The sequence below is a fragment of the Tachyglossus aculeatus genome, chromosome 2 (assembly GCF_015852505.1).
Source record: "Tachyglossus aculeatus isolate mTacAcu1 chromosome 2, mTacAcu1.pri, whole genome shotgun sequence".
NCBI lineage: Eukaryota > Metazoa > Chordata > Mammalia > Monotremata > Tachyglossidae > Tachyglossus > Tachyglossus aculeatus.
In genome coordinates, this window is record NC_052067.1 from 17,996,397 (window position 1) to 18,015,875 (window position 19,479).

At 50.4% G+C, this 19,479-nt stretch overlaps 3 protein-coding genes and 1 pseudogene across 3 annotated transcripts; 1 reads left to right on the forward strand and 3 right to left on the reverse strand.

Annotated features, from left to right (window-relative positions):
• Positions 1-766: 766 nt before the first annotated feature.
• HOXA5 (homeobox A5) lies at positions 767-11,037 on the reverse strand. The gene is made up of 3 exons (XM_038765991.1): positions 10,964-11,037; positions 2,827-4,954; positions 767-1,750 (listed from the first exon to the last, which is right to left on the reverse strand). The coding sequence occupies exons 2-3, from the start codon at positions 3,383-3,385 to the stop codon at positions 1,500-1,502; spliced, it is 810 nt and encodes a 269-aa protein (XP_038621919.1). The 5' UTR covers positions 3,386-4,954; positions 10,964-11,037; the 3' UTR covers positions 767-1,499.
• On the reverse strand, positions 4,947-7,910 carry HOXA6 (homeobox A6). Its single transcript, XM_038765992.1, has 2 exons — positions 7,325-7,910; positions 4,947-5,817 (listed from the first exon to the last, which is right to left on the reverse strand). The coding sequence occupies exons 1-2, from the start codon at positions 7,761-7,763 to the stop codon at positions 5,558-5,560; spliced, it is 699 nt and encodes a 232-aa protein (XP_038621920.1). The 5' UTR covers positions 7,764-7,910; the 3' UTR covers positions 4,947-5,557.
• LOC119944878 lies at positions 9,200-13,386 on the forward strand (annotated as a pseudogene).
• An 885-nt stretch (positions 13,387-14,271) lies between these two features.
• On the reverse strand, positions 14,272-17,777 carry HOXA7 (homeobox A7). Its single transcript, XM_038767455.1, has 2 exons — positions 17,328-17,777; positions 14,272-16,223 (listed from the first exon to the last, which is right to left on the reverse strand). Exons 1-2 carry the CDS (start codon positions 17,701-17,703, stop codon positions 15,925-15,927), a joined length of 675 nt encoding a protein of 224 aa, XP_038623383.1. The 5' UTR covers positions 17,704-17,777; the 3' UTR covers positions 14,272-15,924.
• Positions 17,778-19,479: the final 1,702 nt, after the last annotated feature.

Genomic DNA, 19,479 nt, shown 5'->3' on the forward strand with positions numbered 1-19,479 from the left:
ATGATTTTACGATCTAATTCATAGACAAAACCCTATTCATTTGGCACCCAAATGTCATATAGCCGGAACTGGGGCTTATAAAGTTTACTGTTTTATAACTTTTAAGGGAAGGCATCAGTGTAAGCAGTCAGTAAATGTGCAAATCTTTAGTTGCTCATAGAAGCTCAGAAGAGTTAACCAATCAAGCTATGATGGGGTAAGTAACATTACATTTGTAGCAAATTAATTGTAGTGAAAGAAACCAAATCTGTTAAGGGTGAAGAGTGGGAAGGTGGCGATAGGGTCTGTTTAGACGCCGAGGTCTTTGATGCGGTATCCTGTAAATATCAGTGTCTCTCGGAAGTTGAAACCACAGAGGTAATTTCAGAATGAAGTGGAGATTTGGGTGAGATTGGAGGGCATTCTAACAAAGCATATGGGGTTTTTTTCTGTCCTTTTTTTTTTCCTCTTCTTTTCCAACAGTACATTAACATTGGATTGAATCACAGGCTGTGTGGACGGGGGGTTCTGCATTGCAGATTTTCCACCTTTGCCTCAGAAGGGTCTTAGAGCCAAAGTTTCAGGTCCGTGGCTTGCTGGCGGATAACTGGGTTTTGTCTCCTTTGCATCGGGTTCTAACTGCTCAGGTATCTATCTTATGAACCAGGCAACCCTAGACTCCCAGAGCTCTGTGAAAGAGTTAAGGAGGAAGGACCGCTCACCATTTGGCACAAACCAGATCACGAAAACTTACAATACAAAGTTTATTTTTGTTTCCAGTCAGGTTTTTCTTTCTTAAAAACAAATACAAAAAAAAGCTGATCACAGTTTGCTTAAACAGCCAGACTTGGACTATATTTGTAACTTTGTTCACAAAAACATACATCACTGAAGCTGCGCTTATAAGAGCCACTTCTAGGAGTTCGTGCAAAGAGTCATACAAAGGCACAGCAAGGACATACTGCTTGAAGTCACAGTTTTCGTCACAGATTCACTATTCACTACACGGTTAACAAGTTAAGTTGTATCTCATCAATTCACCGCTACAACAGCATTAATTACACAGGAAGTATAGGTAGTTTGAATAAAAATATTTTTAACAGCTTGGAGCTATTCAGACAGTAACACTTTCACACACATGCACAGTTAAGCAAATTGAGTGCAACACACAACATTGGCACTAAACGAGGTCGAGGGTGGGTTTTTTTGTTCTTTTTCTTTTCATTCCATTTTTGTTACAGTTACTTCAAGTAACACGGCTCGCTTCATATAAATAAGTTAAAACATCTATTTTTTTTTCAAGACAAAGCCATTCAAGACAAAGAAATGTACAGAAAGCAGATCTACTTATACAGGCGATAAATGGTAATAAACAGGCTCATGATTAAAAGATGAATTGGGGCGACAAGAACAGGGTTTCTTCACAGAAGTAACACAAGGAAGTTTAGAAAGTCACCTTAGTACTGACACGATACGCAGGTTCAGCTAATACTGCTCAGTACTTTTAAACGCTCAAACAATTAGGGACGAAATGCCCCTCCCGCGGCGGCCATGCTCATGCTTTTGAGCTTATTATCTTTTTTCCACTTCATTCTCCTGTTTTGGAACCAGATCTTAATTTGTCTCTCTGAGAGGCAAAGAGCATGTGCTATTTCAATCCTTCTTCTTCGGGTCAGGTATCTATTGAAGTGAAATTCCTTTTCCAGCTCCAGGGTCTGATACCGGGTGTAAGCAGTCCGAGCTCTTTTGCCTTCTGGCCCCCCTATGTTGTCTGCAACAGAAAAGTCAGTGGTTTAGAAACTTAACAGCGGTTTGGTCTGGGTGTCTGAAAGCATCTAAGAGCCAGGGAACGGTTGGACAGGGGTCGATTTTTATTTGGGAAAAACGCTCAACAAGTCTTCTCTCCTATCTCTCTCTACCCCCTCACACACACACACACCCTTCAAATCTTCTCCCTCCTTCCTTTCTCCGAGAAAACAATAAGAATTGGAATCTCGTCTGGAGAACAATCAGCACATCTAGTGCTCCAGGCTGAGCTCTGGACGGGGCTGTCTTTTCTCTCGCTTGTTTTCTGTCTGTCTTTATTTCCTCGGGAGCTGGGACACCAGAAACAGAGTCGTCCAGCCCGCATCCGATTTACTTTTCCGACGCCCTGGAACCCACCAAAGAATGGCTATCTTACAGCGGGAGAAAGTGGGCGCCTGGTCAACATTCCTTAAAGTTACAGTGTAGAATGAATCCACCGAAACTGCCCCTGCTTCAGTTTCTTTCTTTCTCTCTCTCTCCCTCTCCCTCCCTCTCTCTTTCTCTCTCTCTCGCTTTTTCCCTCCTCCAGACTTTCTAACCAATAAAGCCCCCACCCTTATTATTTCCTAAACTCCTTTTTTTGGCTATAATTAGTAACGCCGTTCCCCAGTATAGCCCTCTTAATAAATTATCCGTCGTGACAAGCATCCATTCACATTCCCCATTTCTAATATCTACCTCTCTGCCCCCTCAGCTGTGGTGATTTGGCGGCGGGTGGGGGTGGGGGGGCGTTAGAAAGAGGATTGCGAGATATATATTTTTTTACGCATGAACTTGCTTTGCAAAGCTTTCATTTTCCCCAGTTACGAACCCAGGGCTCTTGTGCAGACTAGATCTCCAGATAGAGACAGAGGGAGAAGGGGAGAAGGAGGAAGAGGCAGAGAGGAAGAGCCAGGCAGAAAGGAAAAAGAGACATACAGACAGACAGACACACACACACACACACGCACATACAGATACACACACACACAGAGACGCACACCCACACCGAGCTCATTGCAACCGCATTCCTCTTTGAAAGAAAAACAGGTTTCGCTTTACCATGACTTATGTGCAGTTTTCGCATCCAGGGGTAGATCTGGGGCTGTGATGGCTGAGCTGGGCTTTGGTCGCTCTGAGCACTCGCCTGCTCGCTGCTTGCTGGGGTGTCATCTTCAGTCCCAGACGATGTGCCAACTCCCTCTCTGCTTATGTGAGTGCTGCTGGAATTGGACGAAGTGCTAGTGGAGTTAGCTATGGAGTTTTTCACCCCGTGATGACTCTCGCTGACAGGCGAAGTGGCCACGGCGGTGCAGGGCAGAGGTTCAGGTGGAGGCGAGTGCGAAGACGTTGCAGGTTGGTTATACCTGGGCTCTGTCGATGCAGAGGTTGCATTGGATGGGTAACTGCGGGCTCTCTCATTGGCACCAAAGTGGCTGGAAGCTGAGCGCCCGACGCTGAGATCCATGCCATTGTAGCCGTAGCCGTACCTGCTGGAATGCATGCTCGCTGAATCCCTGTATTGCTCGCTCACGGAACTATGATCTCCATAATTATGTAACTGGTAGTCCGGGCCATTTGGATAGCGACCGCAAAATGAGTTTACAAAATAAGAGCTCATTTGTTTTTTGATATGTGTGCTTGATTTGTGGCTCTTGGTCGTTTTGTGCGTCTATAGCACCCTTGCACAATTTATGATGAATTATGGAAATGACTGGGACATGTACTTGGTTCCCTCCTACGTAGGCACCCAAATATGGGGTACGACTTCAAATCACGTGCTTTTGTTGTCCAGTCGTAAATCCTGCCTGATGACCTCTAGAGGTAAACTCGTGCACTAATGGGGGAGTTGGGTGGATGCTGGAGGGCTGGCGCGCGCGCCCGAAGCGCGCCCCCGCCTTCAGCTCCTGCCTTTCAGTCGGACTCGTGCGCCACCCTCTGGAAACAAGTCAGATCTTCACGCTTCCAAGCCGGGGCTGCAGGGCTGGGGTCGAATTGAGGTTACAGCCCATTATAGCAAAATTATTACATTTCCCTCGCAGTTCCATTAGTATGTACCAATTGTAAGGGCTATCAAGCGCAGATCACAAAACCAGCAATAATACAGAAGACTGGAAAAAAATGTTTACTTTTTTATCTGCAATAACTTTATTTTTTTCTTTCTTTCCCTCTATTTTTTTCCCCTCCCGATTCTCCTGGCGGATCAGAATTTTGTAAAATACAAAAATCACCTTGATTCTGTAGGGTAGTGTCCATTTAACCAATTGAAGAAATAAATCCTCCTCACACTGGCTACAATTACGGCCCCATTTTTGCTGGCGCTTAAGAGACGCTGCCCTGCCGATTTTCAATGACAGGCACCTATTAAAGATAGCTTTTGTGGAGTATTTTTTCGAGGCGAGGTCAAATTCCATACAATTTTATGGTCGAAGTCGATTTTTCTTTCAAGGAAATATGGTTTTCGTGTCATTAGCTTGCCAGGAGGATTGTTTAAGTATTGAGCTTGGAAGATATTGAGACCAGAATTCCAGATCCAAGAGCGGACCATCCCCGAGGCGAGGATTTTTACGCATACCTATGTATTGTTTCACAGACTCCCGCAACACGGACAGCAGAGCCAGGGAGAGCTAGACATTAGATGACCTGGGTTTGGGTTGGTTGGATGGTTTGTTTGTTAATTCTGATGTTTTTTGTTTGGTTTTGTTTGTTGTTGGGTTTGGGGTTTTTTTATATTGTATTGCACAGATTGGAATAAATGAAAAGAGAACTCTAATAGAATGATTTCGTGGCAGCTTCTAGTTATCTGTTTATTTTCCTGTGCTAGGAAAGGCGAAAGTAGATAACAAAGGTAGCGGAGGAGAAAAGAGGGTAGCCCCGGTAGAGCCGGAGAGCCGCTTCCATGCCGGGGAAATTTGGAAGCTGGAGCACTTCCGAATTCAAATTGCCCTCGTTGTTCCCGAAAAGATTTTTTCTCTGGTGCTGTAGCGGGGAGACCAGGAGTCACCTCGCCCGAAGACGGGCTATCTCCCGGGGCTGGAAAGTTCAATGCGCAGGTTTTCTCGGCTGGTTAGGAAGGTGGGTTTTCTTCGGGTGCGCGGACTCCTTTGGGGCTGGCCCTTTGAGATCTCCCTCGGCGGTTCTTTGTTCCTCGACGTACTGGCTCGCTCAGTCTGACTCGGGTGGAAGATTCCTGGAAATGGTTTTTTTTGGGGGAGAGTAAGAGATGGAATCCCCAACTCCCCTTCTTTTCCTCTGTTAGGCGGATTTTTGACGTTTTCTGGAGGAAAACTTGCGTGTGTGAGTGTGTGTAGCGCCCACGAGACGTCCAGCTCCCAATGAGCAGAGGCGACTGCCCGACCCTAAGAGGAATTCAGCAAGGGTCGAAACCCCGATTTTTTTTTCTCCAAATCCCTCGTATTTCACTACGTGCCAGGGGACTAGATACAAATTTTTTGCACCCAGCTGCTTTTACCGCACTACAGCCATCAGAACCCAAACATACGAACGGACAGAGATGTCCAAATCAAAATACTTTAAAATCTGGGGGGAGGGGAGGCGTTGCCGAAAGACTTTCAGCAACATTATAATTAGGAAACGTGACTATGTACACTACAAACCTCTAGATTACGCAGTTCTATTTTTCCCTTAAGAAAATTCACAGTTGATTGCAAAGATTCAGCCTCTCCTCAAGCTTTAGAAATCAACAGACTGTGAAAACGTGTAGCAGAATGAACGCAAGAAAAAAAAACCGCTATTAAGGGGGAAGGCCTGAGAACTTTTATTAGGCGTTATTCTACTCCCCTGCCTTTTCCTCTGTTTCTTCGCTGCTGGGCTGTGTGGAATTTATGAGTTTGTTTTCCTTTTTCCATTTCATCCGCCTGTTTTGAAACCATATTTTAATCTGTCGTTCAGTAAGGCAGAGAGCGTTGGCGATTTCAATCCGTCGTCTTCTGGTCAAGTATCTGTTAAAGTGAAATTCCTTTTCTAATTCTAAGGTTTGATATCTCGTATAAGTTTGCCTTCCCCTTCTGCCATGGGTGCCGTAGACCGTACCTGTGGGAGCAAAGACAAAATGATCGAATTGAACAAGGCCCAGCAGTTTCAGAAGGAAATGGCAGCAACGCTCTGAACTCTCCTGCCTCCTCTAGCAGAGCCGCAGAGCCGGCTCTTTCTGCTTTTTCTAAACTGGTGGGGTGAAATAGGACTAAATTAAAGGGGTGTCGCTGGGAAAACATTCTAGTCTAAAATGGCTGTTTGTGTTCACTGAAAGAAATCAGTTCAACTGGAGGTGTTAGTGAGTGAATGGGAGAGATCTTGCTCTCTCTCTATAGAACCACCATAAATCCAGCCACAAAACAGATCTATAGCTCTCTGGACCCAAGTAGTCTAGTACAACTAAATTTAAAGTCTCAAAAATTTCCAAGCTCTCCAAGAACTTTATTCCTTTCTCTGAAATTACTTGGCACTCCAGAAGTGCTTCCCCTTTCTCCCCTTAAAAATAAATGCTTTGTTTGCTTTTTTAAATCGCAATAACTAAGTTTGCAAATCCATAACAGCTCGTATACTGCAATAGGGGTCTTGTCTGGATGGATCTGGGAAAGTGAGAGGAGGCAATGTGCTTTGTGAAGTTCCCAAGAAATAAATTGTTTTGCATGATGATGATGATGATGGTGGTGGTGATGATGATTGTGATAACGGTAGTGGTGGTGGTAACGTTAATGATGGTGGTGATGGTGATGATGCCAAAGTGGTCCTTTTGTGTGAACTCCACCTGGAGCAAGGAACCTTCCCGAGGAGCAAAGAAGGGGCTCCCAGGATTTCAGAAGTTGGCGATTCGGTGAGCAGGGAGGGGAGGGGTTGGGGAAGGGAGGGAAAGGGGGCGGGGGGGGAGAGGAAAAAAAGCTTGAAACTAGAGATCTGGATCCTCGATCTGTACTGGGGAGCCAGTAGGAGACCGATTGGGCTGCTCGAGGGTGAAAAGGAAAGAGATATTTGGTAGAAAGGGAGATCATTAGTGATGTGTATATGGAAAAGGAGTCCACGGTGGCTCCGGAACTTCAGAAAAGTCACACCAGGGTGCAGCGTGGGGTATTTATTTTTTCCCCTAAGGCTCCTTGCAAGTTGCCCATGTCGCTAGCCTAAAATAGAGTGGAAATAGCACCCCCACTCCCACCCACACTCCACTCCCAAAGGTGTTACGTTTCAGGGACAGAAACATTGCCTGAATGCGGAACTAGATCCAATTTTTTAAAAAATCCAAAGAAACTTTTCTTCCTTTCCTTTTCTTTCCTTTCCTTCCCCCTCTATTTCTTTCCCTATTTCTTTTTCTTTTCCTGTTTCTTTCTCTCTCTCTTTCTTTCCCTATTCTTTTTCTTTTCGTGTTTCTTCCTTTCTCTTTCTCTCTTTCTTTCTCTCTCTCTTTCTTTCTTTCTTTCTTTCTTTCCCTCTTTCTTTCTTTCTTTCTTTCCCTCTTTCCCTCTTTCTTTCTTTCTTTCTTTCTTTCTTTCTTTCTTTCTTTCTTTCCTTTTTTTTCCTTCTTTCTTTCTTTCTTTCGACTTACCAGCACAGGAGTTCATCCGCTGCATCCAGGGATAAACAGGACTCGTGTACTTCCGGTCGGTGCCTTCGTCATTTAAAATTTTGCTCTGCACGCTGCTGTCGGATTTGTATTGTTGTTCTGGAGAAAAGTGCAGGTAATCCCCGTGGCCTCTCTGCTTGCCACTGCCGGAGGGAGAGGCGTTACTTAGGTCCTTCTCCGAATAGAAACAGGAGGCTCCGTACTCATAGGATGCCCGATTGCAGGCAATGACCGTGTTGGACTGTTGGTAAAAGCAAGGTGAGGTGTATGTCTTGTCCTGGAGGCTCGATGCCCCATAAGAAGCTGGGAAATGCCTCAGAGCATCATATCCAGCTGGATAAAGGGGGATCTGCCCGAGGAAGGAGTCCTGCCCATTAGGCAGGCTCCCAGGGAAAGTGGGATTCACAAAATAGGAACTCATTTGCTCTCCCCTCTCTAGGACTGTGATTTGTTGTGTATTAGTACATCTGGCTATAACTATTAGTAGTCATCGAACTGGTTTGTTTCTGGATGGCCGAGCGCCAAAAGCGACAGCAGCAAATAGCACCAGCTGACGGGGCGGCGGCCAATGGGAGCGAGCGGCGGAGCCCGCTCCCCGGGGACCCGCGGCGACCGAGCCAGCAAAGTTACAAACAACCCCCAGCCCGCGCACCCGGCAGATTGATGGGCACGCACCGCCCGCCCGCCCGCCCGCCCGCCTGCCCGGCGCTCTTCCCGGAACGCCAGCCGCAGGGCGCCCGGGAACGGGGGCGGGGGGGGGGGGGGGGGGGCGATGGGGGGCGGTGGGGGGCGGCGGGGGCCGGGGGGAGGGAGGTCAAGGGGAGGCTGGGGGAGCCTGGCGGAGAGGGGGTAAGGGGAAGCCGGGCTGCTGGGCCTGCCTGCTCTCTCTCTCTCTCTCTCTCTCTCTCTCTCTCTCTCTCTCTCTCTCTCTCTCTCACACACACACACACACACCTCTCTCTCTCTTCCCCCCCTCTCCCGCACACACAACTCTCTCTCCCCCTCTCCCCCGCACACACACCTCTCTTCCCCCCTCTCCCGCATACGCAACTCTTTTTCTTCCTCCTCTCTCTCCCTCCACACACACCTCTTTCTCCCCCTCTCTCCTCTTTTCAGCCCCCCCCCCAACCCCTCAATTGGAAATCTGACATATCTGCATCTGGGAGGGCTCTGGGATCGCGACGGATATCCTTCTCCTCCCTCCGCCCTCTCCAAACCCACTCCCACTCTTTCCTTTACAGAGCAGTGCCCCTCACCCAGCCGCCTGGGAGACAAGATCGATTTCCCTCCTTAGGCTCGTCCAGGGGGAGACCGGGTCCTGGATGTCCTGCCCTTACCTCCTCCCCTAGAGTGCTATCCCCACCCCCTTTCCATTTCCCCGGGCACCGGCGAGGCTCCATCTTTTTGCTCCCTAGTGCAACTTGGAACCAGCAAGCTCCCTCCGGCCCTTCCGCGCTTATCTTCCCATCCTTCCTCTATCCTCAGAGCGGGCCAATTTGGGCAAGCCCATCAGGACTGGGTTTGGGAAGAGGAAAGGGAGAGGCCCAGTTCTTCTGCCAAGGAGAGTCATAATAGCAAACTCTAAGAAATGTCTGCGCCGACTCCCCCTTCCCTCTGCCCCAGGTCGGGTTCTCTGGGTAATGCCATGTGCCACTCATTCCTTCTTCCCCCTGTGCCACTTACTGCCCGCCTGGTGACACTCGGGAACTCCTTGCTGCTCTCGCCTTTAACCCTTCTCCGACTCTGAGGCCAGGCAGGAAATGGAGGCCCAGAGACGGCGACTCATCCCTGCACCCCTTCCTTGACCCTCAACCCCTGGGGTATTGCCAATAAGGTGCTTACCAAGCTTCGGAGTCTATGGGAAAACTCCCAGTTCTCCAGCTTCTCTCATTAGCAAAGTTTCCCCCGTTTCCCTTCTCCTTTTCCCCCTTTCAGCTATTTTTAAACTGGAATTGGAACTCAAAGGTGAGAGGCTTTCTCTTTTAAAAGACCCTTATTTGAAAGGGTCCCAGAGGCCAGGCGGCTCTGCTCTTTTTCCAACTCCCATGGAACAATTCTCTCGAATCCTGATTTTCTGAATGTTCCCAGAGGAAACACTTTAAGAGGCCCTTCGAGCCAGGCCGAGCTTCCCGGCTCCCCGGCGGAAACGTGGAGACCTTAGCCCTAGATGGGGTTGTTACAGTTTGTTCCAGAAATTCTAGAAGCTGCATTTAATGCCTTGCTATCCCTTGCAATCCTCAGACATGAAGTAAATGACCCCATCCAGAACTGCGCTCTCTCCTTCTCTCTCTCTCTCTCCCCCTCTCTCTTTCTCTCTCCTCTTTCTCCTTGTCTCTTTCCCTCTCTCTGTATCTCTCCCTGTTTCCCAGTCTTCCTTCTCTCTCTCCCTCGCTCTCCCACTCTACCTTCCTCTCCTTAGAGGTGTTTCTTCAAGATATTTGAGTTTTACAGCAGATGGATCCATCTCGTTTTTAAATGTGATATCGTCCCAATGGCATTTTTATGACTGTGTTTGCTGGGCTTGTAAACCCCCCGGAATTAGCTTTAAAACCCTGGATTCGGGAGAGGCTGATAAAGCCTATTTATTCTATTTGGTTGAATTTCCGGAGGGTGTTTATTAGATCTATAAAAGCCTGGCGAATGTATGCAACTCTCAGCAATATGCTGGTGGTGTCAGCGGTTTCAGTGAGGACTGTGATTACCTCTAGTCAGTTTGCAGGAACTTTCTTAATCTTTCTCCCTTTTTCTTTCGATTTTTGTCATTATAAAAAATGGCAGCAAGGAAACGCGGGTGGATTTCATTATAAACCCATATGTATCTGTGTGTGTATGTCAGTATGTTCGGGTACCTCTTTAAGAGATGTAACTGAAATAGGCTGCATATTTTCAAAACAAACCCTGTCCTGGAAAGTTTTCTCTGAACAAATCTATGGAAGCTACAGAGTAGAGATTGCAACCTGGCATTTGCCAACATACTTCAGAAAAGAGAGATGAAAAATGAAGGAACAATAGACGGGTATATCATTTAAATTACGTTGAAAACTCTGGGGTCGAGTTGGTGTTTTGAGAGACCATCAAATACCAGTTATTTGAATCACGTTAAAATCAGAAACGTGGCCCTGAAGGAGCACAACTATTTAGAGATGTTTATAAATATTTATAGTTTATGCTTTCCCTTTCATCTCCAAGCCCCGTGGGGCGAGAGATGGGTTTTTGGCCTTCTTTTTTTTTTTGGTTTGTTTTATTTTGTTTAATGGTTAGACCTTAATTCTCGATCTGATCGTCCTAGACAACATGGAAATCTGATTTCTCAGCGTAAGAGGGAAAGCATTACGTCCTTGTTTCCGTAGTGACTAAACCGGAAAAAAATAAAATTGAAACGCGACGTGCTCTCCGTGGCTGCACCATGTTACATTGGCAGCCAACCAAGTTTTATGCCCAATCCAGTTTTAGGCGCTATGTAAACAAACAAAAAAGGAAATAAAGAAACTGCGGCGACGGTAACAACCAGACGTTGGCACAATATATAGGAGGCACAAGAGGCGGTTCCTTTAGATGGCCAGGCGCCACCTTAGTTCATAGCTCATCTCCCAAAGCAACACAGAAAAGCAACACACTCACCTTTGAACTGCTCTCCAAGGGGGCCCGCGTCCAGATCCGGGCTCCGCCGCGGGGCAGGGCAGGGCACGACTCCCTCTCTCCCCGCACACAGGCCAATAATCCGAGTCCTGGCCTCCTGCTACCGGCCAGTTGGATCCATAAGTCAGAACCCGTGAATGGCACAGGTGCGGGGGGCCGATTCCACGCCTCCGCTGGAGGAAACCCCTGTTTCCCCATCCTGTCTCCATCCAGTCACCAGTCCTTCTCAGGTCAGACCCGCTGCTCGCCAGCCACTCGCCGTTTCCGTTTCAAGCAGTATTCTCCCCCCTCCCCGCCCCCCAACCATTGTTTACCTTCAACTCGGATGAGGAACCCCTAAATGTGGGCTTTGACAGCGCTCTCAGCCTACCCAAGCGGTTTCCTAAGGTGGGAGTCACTTCTGCTCTTGTGACCCTTCCCTCCATCTCCCCACTACAAAAAAAAAATTGTTGGGGAGGGGTGGGAGACCAGAAATGACCTGGTTTGCTAAAGCTCTTTGGTAGACCATCCACCGCCCCCCCCCCCCCACTCCCCTCTCCCCACCCCCAAATCGTGATTTATCCAAGGGGACAGCACACACGCACACACGCACACACACACACACACACACACACACACACACACACACACAGAAGCTCAGCTTCGTCCTGGTTTGCCTGATGTTGCCTGTCTGTCCGAGTTTTGCTACCGCACTCGGCCACAGCGTGGCAGCAGTGAGCCCGAAGCGGCGCCGCAATAAATAATCCCACACTCACTGCGGTTGCAGTCAAGCAGACACTGCAATGCAATGCAAATGTAATTCTTTATCAGCCGAGAGAACACAAACAACACCGGTGTTAACGCTCAAAGCACTCGCAGCTCATTCTTAATCACTGTAATGAATATCAAGATATTATAAGAGCAAAATCCCCGCAACCATCCCTCTGGGGGAGCGTTTTCCCCTCTCAAGCTCAGAAACAGGAAAGAGTCCAGAATCTCTGAAACGCACGTTATGATGCCAAGACGTTACGAAAACACACCGATCCCCGCTCCATCCATGCCCGCCTCTAATTTCCTTTTCTCATCAACCAGCCCTCATCTGTCCTTCCATCCCTCCCTCCCTCCTGTGAGTGTTTTCTCTCCTTTAACAGCTACACATCTTCTCGGCGCGATCTGCAAGAACTTATCTTCCGTATAAAATCAAGAACGAGGTACAAACCAGCCCGACACCGTAAACAGTAGGGGGTGACGAAAATGTCAACTGCTGCCCGCCTCCGAAAATAGCCAGCCGCAGCTGGGAACAGTTTCGACGGACCCGCACCTCCCTCCATCCCTAATTAAAACCAAATCGAAGCCATCAATAAAGTCAACCAGATCCAAACCCATTCACCAACACAACTATTTCTTGTATTTTACTATTACAGACATCACTCTCCTGGAAAACTGTGCGAAACGAGAAGCCGGTGTGCGGAAGGGGCACTGTATGAATGCGTAAGTGTGCTTTTCCACCCTACTCGACCCTTGAAAATCATTTAACTTGAAAATTAACTTGCCGCTCGGAGCCCAATAAAGCGCCTAACGGTTTCTTCTTGCTTCTCTTCCCCCTCACCCCCCCTCCTACCCCCCGCCCCTGTGCTGGGAATGGTCTCTTTCAATTGCTGTCAGGAGCCTGAATTAAACGGAAGGACACCGAACCCAAACCCCTAAAATCGAAACGGGGGATTAAGCCCTGGCTCGCAAATCGGTCGGGTCCTCGTTCAAATTGCAGGCGGCTCGCTTGGTGACAGGCGCGGGCACCTCCCGTGGGCGGTGGGTGCCCACAATCGGGGCAAAGCTGCCCGCGCTTGCCCGCCTGTGGCCAGTGCCTTGCGTCCTCTCTGTGCCCGGGAGATGCCAACCCAGATTCTGGGTGCCCCGGGCTCTGGTCCAGCGCCTCCCCAGCGGGCTGCTTGACCTCGGCTCGTGTTGTACGTTTTCTCACCTTCAGATTCTGGCTTCCAGGAGTCCCGGCGACTTTGACAGCTGCCGCTTTGGCTGCCCCGGAGACGAATCGCCTTCCTTTTGGTGCCAGAAGAAGCAGGAAATTAGCCAGGTTGCGAGTTGAAAATCTGCCACTCCAGCGCTTTGAATCCCCTGTGCCCCACCTTCCGCCCTCGGCCCGGCCGAGCCGCCCCGGCCCGGCCTTGCAGCATGCGGCTCGCTCCGGCCTCCATGCCGAGCTCCGCCGCCCAGAACAAACGCGATGGGGGGATTCAGAGCAGAGATCCGAAGCAGGACGGAGCCGAGCAAAAGAATGCAGCTCTATTCTCGCAAGGGAAATTATAAAAAAGTTCATGTTCACGGTTACCATCCACATGACCGACAGCGGCCAATGGAAAACCCGAACAACTCATAAAGTTGTATTGCAAAGTTGTAAATTTTCATAAACAACAACGGATTTATGGCTTTTTCCTCATCACTAAGAAGAGGCAGGTCTTACAGGGGCGCCATCTTACCAGAGAGGCAGCCTCAGAGTTGTAAGATGTGTTTCTGCAGCCCTGTTTAGGACTCGTTGGATTAAAATACCAATTAGGGCCGGCCTCAGCTCGGCAGGCCAGTGCGGGGACGGAGGAGAGGGAGCTGCAGGGGGAGTCTGAGGGGACTGCAGGCCCGGGCCTCCCCCCCCCCCCACGACACCCACACCTCATCCCCCTCCCCACCCCTCGCCCCCCACCCTCTCCTACCCTGCTGCCTCAGGGGCTTTTCATTTCATTTGCGGGGCATCCTCTCTCCCCGCCCTTTCCCTCGCAGACCCCGGGATGGGCCGTGCGGGCCCTCAGGACTGCCGTCGAGGTCACCATCCCCCGCTCCTTCCCACCCCGGACGGGATCACACCCTGGGCGCCTAATGGGTCTCTCCCTCTCGCTCTACCCACCCCTGCCACCCCCCCACCCCCCCGGACGGGCTGGCCTGCCGGGCTCCCCTGGTCTCGGTCATGAGGTGGAATGGCTTGGGCAGGGAAAAGCTTCTGGACATCTCTCTCTGACCCCTCCACTCCCGGCCCCTCTGTCTCCTGCCCACCCTGGCTTAGGGATGGGGCCGGTTTTATGTCCGCCCGCTTTTCACAATATTCAAAATATCTTTACGTGGGCTACACACACGTATCTGGTTCTCAGTATGTAGTATGTTTGTATATAAAGAGCAGGTATTATGTACCCATATGTGTGAGGGAGCGTGCGAGTGTATATCCATCTGTACACCTTGTTTATGTAATATCGCAATATTTATTTTTCCCGGCCCTTGAATCTGACGGCGAATAAAGGAGTGAGGAGTATCATCCACAAGCATATTTATTTTCTATGTAACATAAAACACATCCGACGGGGCGAGAGTGGGACAGAGTCACTGTCATACGGCGATCTTACACAGGTTGGACTCTCTAGACTTACACGGCAGCGCCAGTGTCCACGGGGAACACAGTGAAACACACGGGGACGGACAAGTTTCGGGAGGGCGTTATAGCCAACCCTCCGAGACCGCTCGAGACAAGAGTTCGCAACAATACATCATGCTACAAAGTTACCCCAATGAATTACATCCTTCCCGAGTCATGACATGGTCTTACAAATGAGCTTCAAGACAATTATAAATGACAAAAAAAAAAATCTCGTTCAAATATACAGTATTTGTTATTGTAGGAAAAAATCACGATCGTACATATTAAACACTGGCTAAGAGTCGGGACGAAGGGGAGGAGAAGTGAGGGGAATGGTCACTTTCGTCGAGGAACTTGGTTCGGAGAACCGTCACGGCCCTACTAAGCGGGAAGAGGCTGTCGGGGGCTACCGGGGGCAATGGCCACGGGAAACGCTTTGCAGGGAAGCGGGGTGTGGGGGTGTGTTGGCTTCTGACCTCGGAATGCTCAGGCCAGGAGGGGAAAACGAGATTGCAGCATATGGTTTCATTTAGAATCGCTTTGGAATAAATATATTATTTTTTTTTCAATTTAAATAGAACCAGAGATCCCCGGTACCCAATTTGCTACCAAAGCCACGGAGGAGCGCGTCTCCACCACAGTTAAGTTGCCTAAAAGCTTTTTTTTCTAAAATACTATTTTTTTCGAGTCACTTTAGCGTCTTGCCCTTCCCGGATTAATAAAATTCGGCTCAGAGAAAGAGCTAGATAGGAAGAACAAGAGATAGGTAGTTTGGAAGAAGTAGGTAGTACAAATCATTGCTGGAAATTGTAGTGGTTATCTGCGTGTGGGTGTCTGTGTGCATTTGTGTGCATGGAGAGAGAATTGTGTTGGTTGGCGGGACGTTTCCCTCCTCCCCACACTAACACATAGGCTCTTATTGCCCTTACATAACAAAAAAATCTTAATCATGAGACGGAAGCCCAGAGGTCTGGCTTGGCAATTAGGTAGTTTTGTGAGCGCCTAAAGCCCTGGCCTCCTTCCCGAGGAGCGGAGGCCCGAAGGGCCCAGGTAGGTAGTTTCTCTGAGCGCCTGCGCCCGCTGCCCTCGCCCTCGCCCGAGGGGTGACTGCCCAGGGAAAGAGCATGGGCCTCCCAGGGGCAACCTCGAGCTCAGGCCGGGGAGCGGGAGACACCCCAGGACCCAAGGGAGAGAAGGAGGAAGGACGGAAGGAAGGAAGGAAGGAAGGAAGGAAGGAAGGAAGAAGGAAGGAAAAAAGGAAGGAAGGAAGGATAGAGGAAAGGGAACCCCAGAAGAGGCAAGCATCGAGGTTGTCCCCGAACCTGCTCAGCACCGCCATCCTGGGGAGCGGGCTTGGGGGAGGGGGTGAGAGAGAGAGAGGATTTGGTTGGAGGGAGGGGAGGCTTGATAGGGCTGGATTTTTTTTTTTTGCTTTTCTTGGTTTTTTGTTTTTTAAATAAAACGGTTAGGTCCTTTTAAGAAGCTTTTACGACTGTCACGTGCATACATAATACTACAGCTCGGCGGCTGCTGCTTCGGCTCCAGAATTTTACTCTTCCTCCTCCTCCTCCTCTTCCTCCTCCTCCTCCTCCACTTTCTCCACCGAGGCCGTGGCCGAGGCGCTCTCGGGGGCTGCGGGGGTGGCCGGGCCCTCGTCTTTGTGCTCCTTCTTCCACTTCATCCTCCGGTTCTGGAACCAGATCTTGATCTGCCTCTCTGTGAGGCACAGGGCATGGGCGATTTCTATCCGCCGGCGCCGGGTCAGATAGCGATTGAAGTGAAACTCCTTCTCCAGCTCCAGGGTCTGATAGCGGGTGTAGGTCTGCCGCCCCCTCTTCCTATCGGGACCTGGAAGCACCAGACGCACAGACACACAGACACACGGACAGATACGGGATTAGCCAGAGAAGCAGAGCCCGGCGGCCGAGAGAGAGAAAGTTTATTGACCAGGAATCCCCACGCACCAAGCGGCCTCCTTTCCCCCACAGATTCTCTGCCCGACGACCCCTCTCTCTCCCCGGCTCGGATCCGTTCTCCAGCCCCTGTCTGGCATCAGTGAAACTGGGAAGAGGGGCAAAATTGGGGGTGGGTGGAGGTAAAAGGGACCCACCGAGATGGGAACAGACTTGGGGGGTGGGGGGAGGCATGGGGGGGCGGAGAGGGAGGAAATCAAATGGAGTCCAAACTTTACAACTAGCCTTTCCACCCGGCTACGCTTCTACAATGTCCCGCCTGCTCTCACAAAGGGAAATTATAAATATAGAGTGTGGGGAAGTGGGAATGGGTTTGTCTTCAGTCAAAAGGTGGCCCATTCACTCCCAACCAGACGTTAAAAATCCAGTGTACATATCTGCTTGTAAATGACAGTTTTTAATTCATTCTCTCCCACCCTTTGCACAATACACACACATACACATACCCCCCACCCCTCACTTAGATTCGCTCCCAGACCCAGGAATCGCGTGCCCGCGCCCCTACTCACCCTGGTTTCCCCTCACCATCCCCGCAGCTTTTCCCTCCCGGCCTCCCACCCCCTCCGCCTCTGCCTCTCCCCCTTTCCCTCCGAGCTTTCTGTTCTTTGCCCCGAAATCTCACTCGGGTCGAGCTGATGAGGAGGAAAGGAGGGGAGGCGAGAACCTCGTCTGCAGAACAGGCTCCAAATCTGTCCTCCCCTTCCTCCATGGCAGGGAAAAAAAAAAGCCAAAAAAAAAAAACCGAACAAACAAACTTAATGTTAAAATTCCCAAGCAAATGGAGTTAAATAAATTTACGAGGATAGAACCCATTAATTGGGCAATAAAAAGTTTTATGATACTCATTTACATACAATGCTACGGGCTCTCTACGCAATGGCGCCTCTGCTCTAATTAAAACCATAAAGGCTGCGCTGACAGTCATTCGGGCTCCACGTTTGCCTGGCTGCCACGGCTCTGCCCTCTCCGCTCCCCCTACCTGAAGACCTCATCCAGGGATATATCCGGAAATTAGCCTCTGCCTGGCTGTGCAGGTTGCTGTCCTCCGCTTTCTCACAGCTGGCTTTGGTTAGGTCATTGCAGAGGACGGGAATGTTCTGATCAAAAGAGGAACAATGCAGGTTGTAGGCGTCTGAGCCCAGGCTGTATCCGGAGGAGAACGGGCTTTGATAAATGGTACTGTTCACATTGTACAAGCCGGGCATGGAGGAGGCGAAGGCGCTAGCGCCCGGTCCATAGCCGCTTCTCTGAGAGTTGGTAGCAAAGGAGCAAGAAGTCGGCTCCGCATTTTGGAAGAGAGAAGCCCCCGCCGTATATTTGCTAAAGAGCGCGTTCACATAATACGAAGAACTCATAATTTTGACCTGTGATTTGTTGTCCGGTAGGTTTCAGTGTCGGTTTTACGAGGTAGCGTGATATATGATAACATTACACCCCCAGATTTACACCAAACCCCATTTTCTTTTGGACTGAGCTTGCCTCCCGCACGTGACCGATCATGTGAGCGGCTCCGCCAATCTGCTCCGGCATCACAGGTGGTGGCGAGCAGGGTGGCTCCTAGAATGGAAGGGGAAGAGGATCAAATTGTGTGTCCCACAAATTAGCGGCGAGGGCGCTTTTCCTCGCGGGGATCGATCACACGGTGGGGGCTCCTCGAGGAGCCGAGCCGGACACGTCCCCCAGCGGGGCTGGGCAGAATCGGAGGCTTGAGGCGGAGGTCCTGAGGAGGCCAGGCACAGCTTAGGTCCGCAAGCTGGAGCGGGACCTGGGGCTGGGTGGATTGAAAATAGGCAGAGCCCATGTCCCAGAAGCTGCTTCTTTCCATGTCCCCCCCAGACCCCCAGGCTCTATCTACCTGCCTCCCGGCTCCGGCTCTCTCTGACCAGCTCACAGCCCGGCCCTGATCTCCCCCCCTGCGAAACCCTCCTCGGGCCCTCGGGGTCCTGCAGCCTTGCAGTGCTGTGTCCGAACCAGGAGGGGGGTCGAGGGGGGATTGTGGGGTGGGTTGTGTGTGTGTGTGTTTGCGTGTGAGTGTGTGTCTGGGTCTGCGTGTGTCTGGGTCTGTGTGTGTGTGTGTTTGTGTGTGAGTGTGTGTCGGTCTGGGTGTGTGTGTTTGTGTGTGAGTGTGGGGCTGGGTCTGCGTGTGTCTGGGTCTGTGTGTGTGTGTGTGTGTTTGTGTGTGAGTGTGTGTCTGGGTCTGGGTCTGCGTGTGTGTGTTTGTGTGTGAGTGTGGGGCTGGGTCTGCGTGTGTCTGGGTCTCTGTGTGTGTGTGTGCGTCTGGCTGGATCGGGATTGTTATCATTTGTTTTCTCCTCTCCCTGCCCGGGGCTAGCCCGTGTCATATCTGGTGTTTCCGAAAACGCGCATTGGCTTCCAGCTGCACATAAAGCCGCCGCAATAAACTGGAACCATGTGAGTCAAATCGAGGAAATGTTGAAATGATTCTCTTAATCGGCTCCGCATTATTTTTTTTCCGCCGTGAAGGAAGCAGTGAAATAGTTCGATATTCATTACACGCATTTGCCAACAGATTTATTAACCGAAGGCCCGCAGGGGTCTCGCCGTCTTCGGCCAGCGTCTAGGGCCGCTGGCTCTCCGAGGGCCACCTTCGTGGCCTGCTCCGGTGGCGTCCACCGGCGGCCGACGCTGTGGCGGTCGGGGTTTGGGACAGATGCGGAAGGTCCTTTGTCTGATCCCGGCTCCGGAGGGCCCGGAGCGAGGGGTCCTCTCGTCCTCGGGTAAACAGCAATCTCAATCCTCCCGCTCCACCACCCGTCCACCTCACTCACCCCCGTCAGCCCCCAGCCCACCTCACTAATCCCCACGCCCACCCCCACCCCGGTGGCTCAACAGACAAATCCGTGAAGTTCTGTTGGACTCATGCCTGACTCCGTCAAATTTCTAGGCCTCTCCGGTGCGCAATAATGAAATCAAATCCAAATTATCCGGAGCCCTAAGAGCACTCCCTGCCACACGCTGCCTTTTTGGAAAACCCTTTAAATTAGCAGCAACCTCCAGGCAGCAGTCTTTCTGCCCTGCCCCCCTACCTCCACCCTCCCATCGCTCTGGCCGATGCACCTTCCCGAAACGCTGCCCTCCAACGCACGACCCATTCCTTCCAGAACCTACCT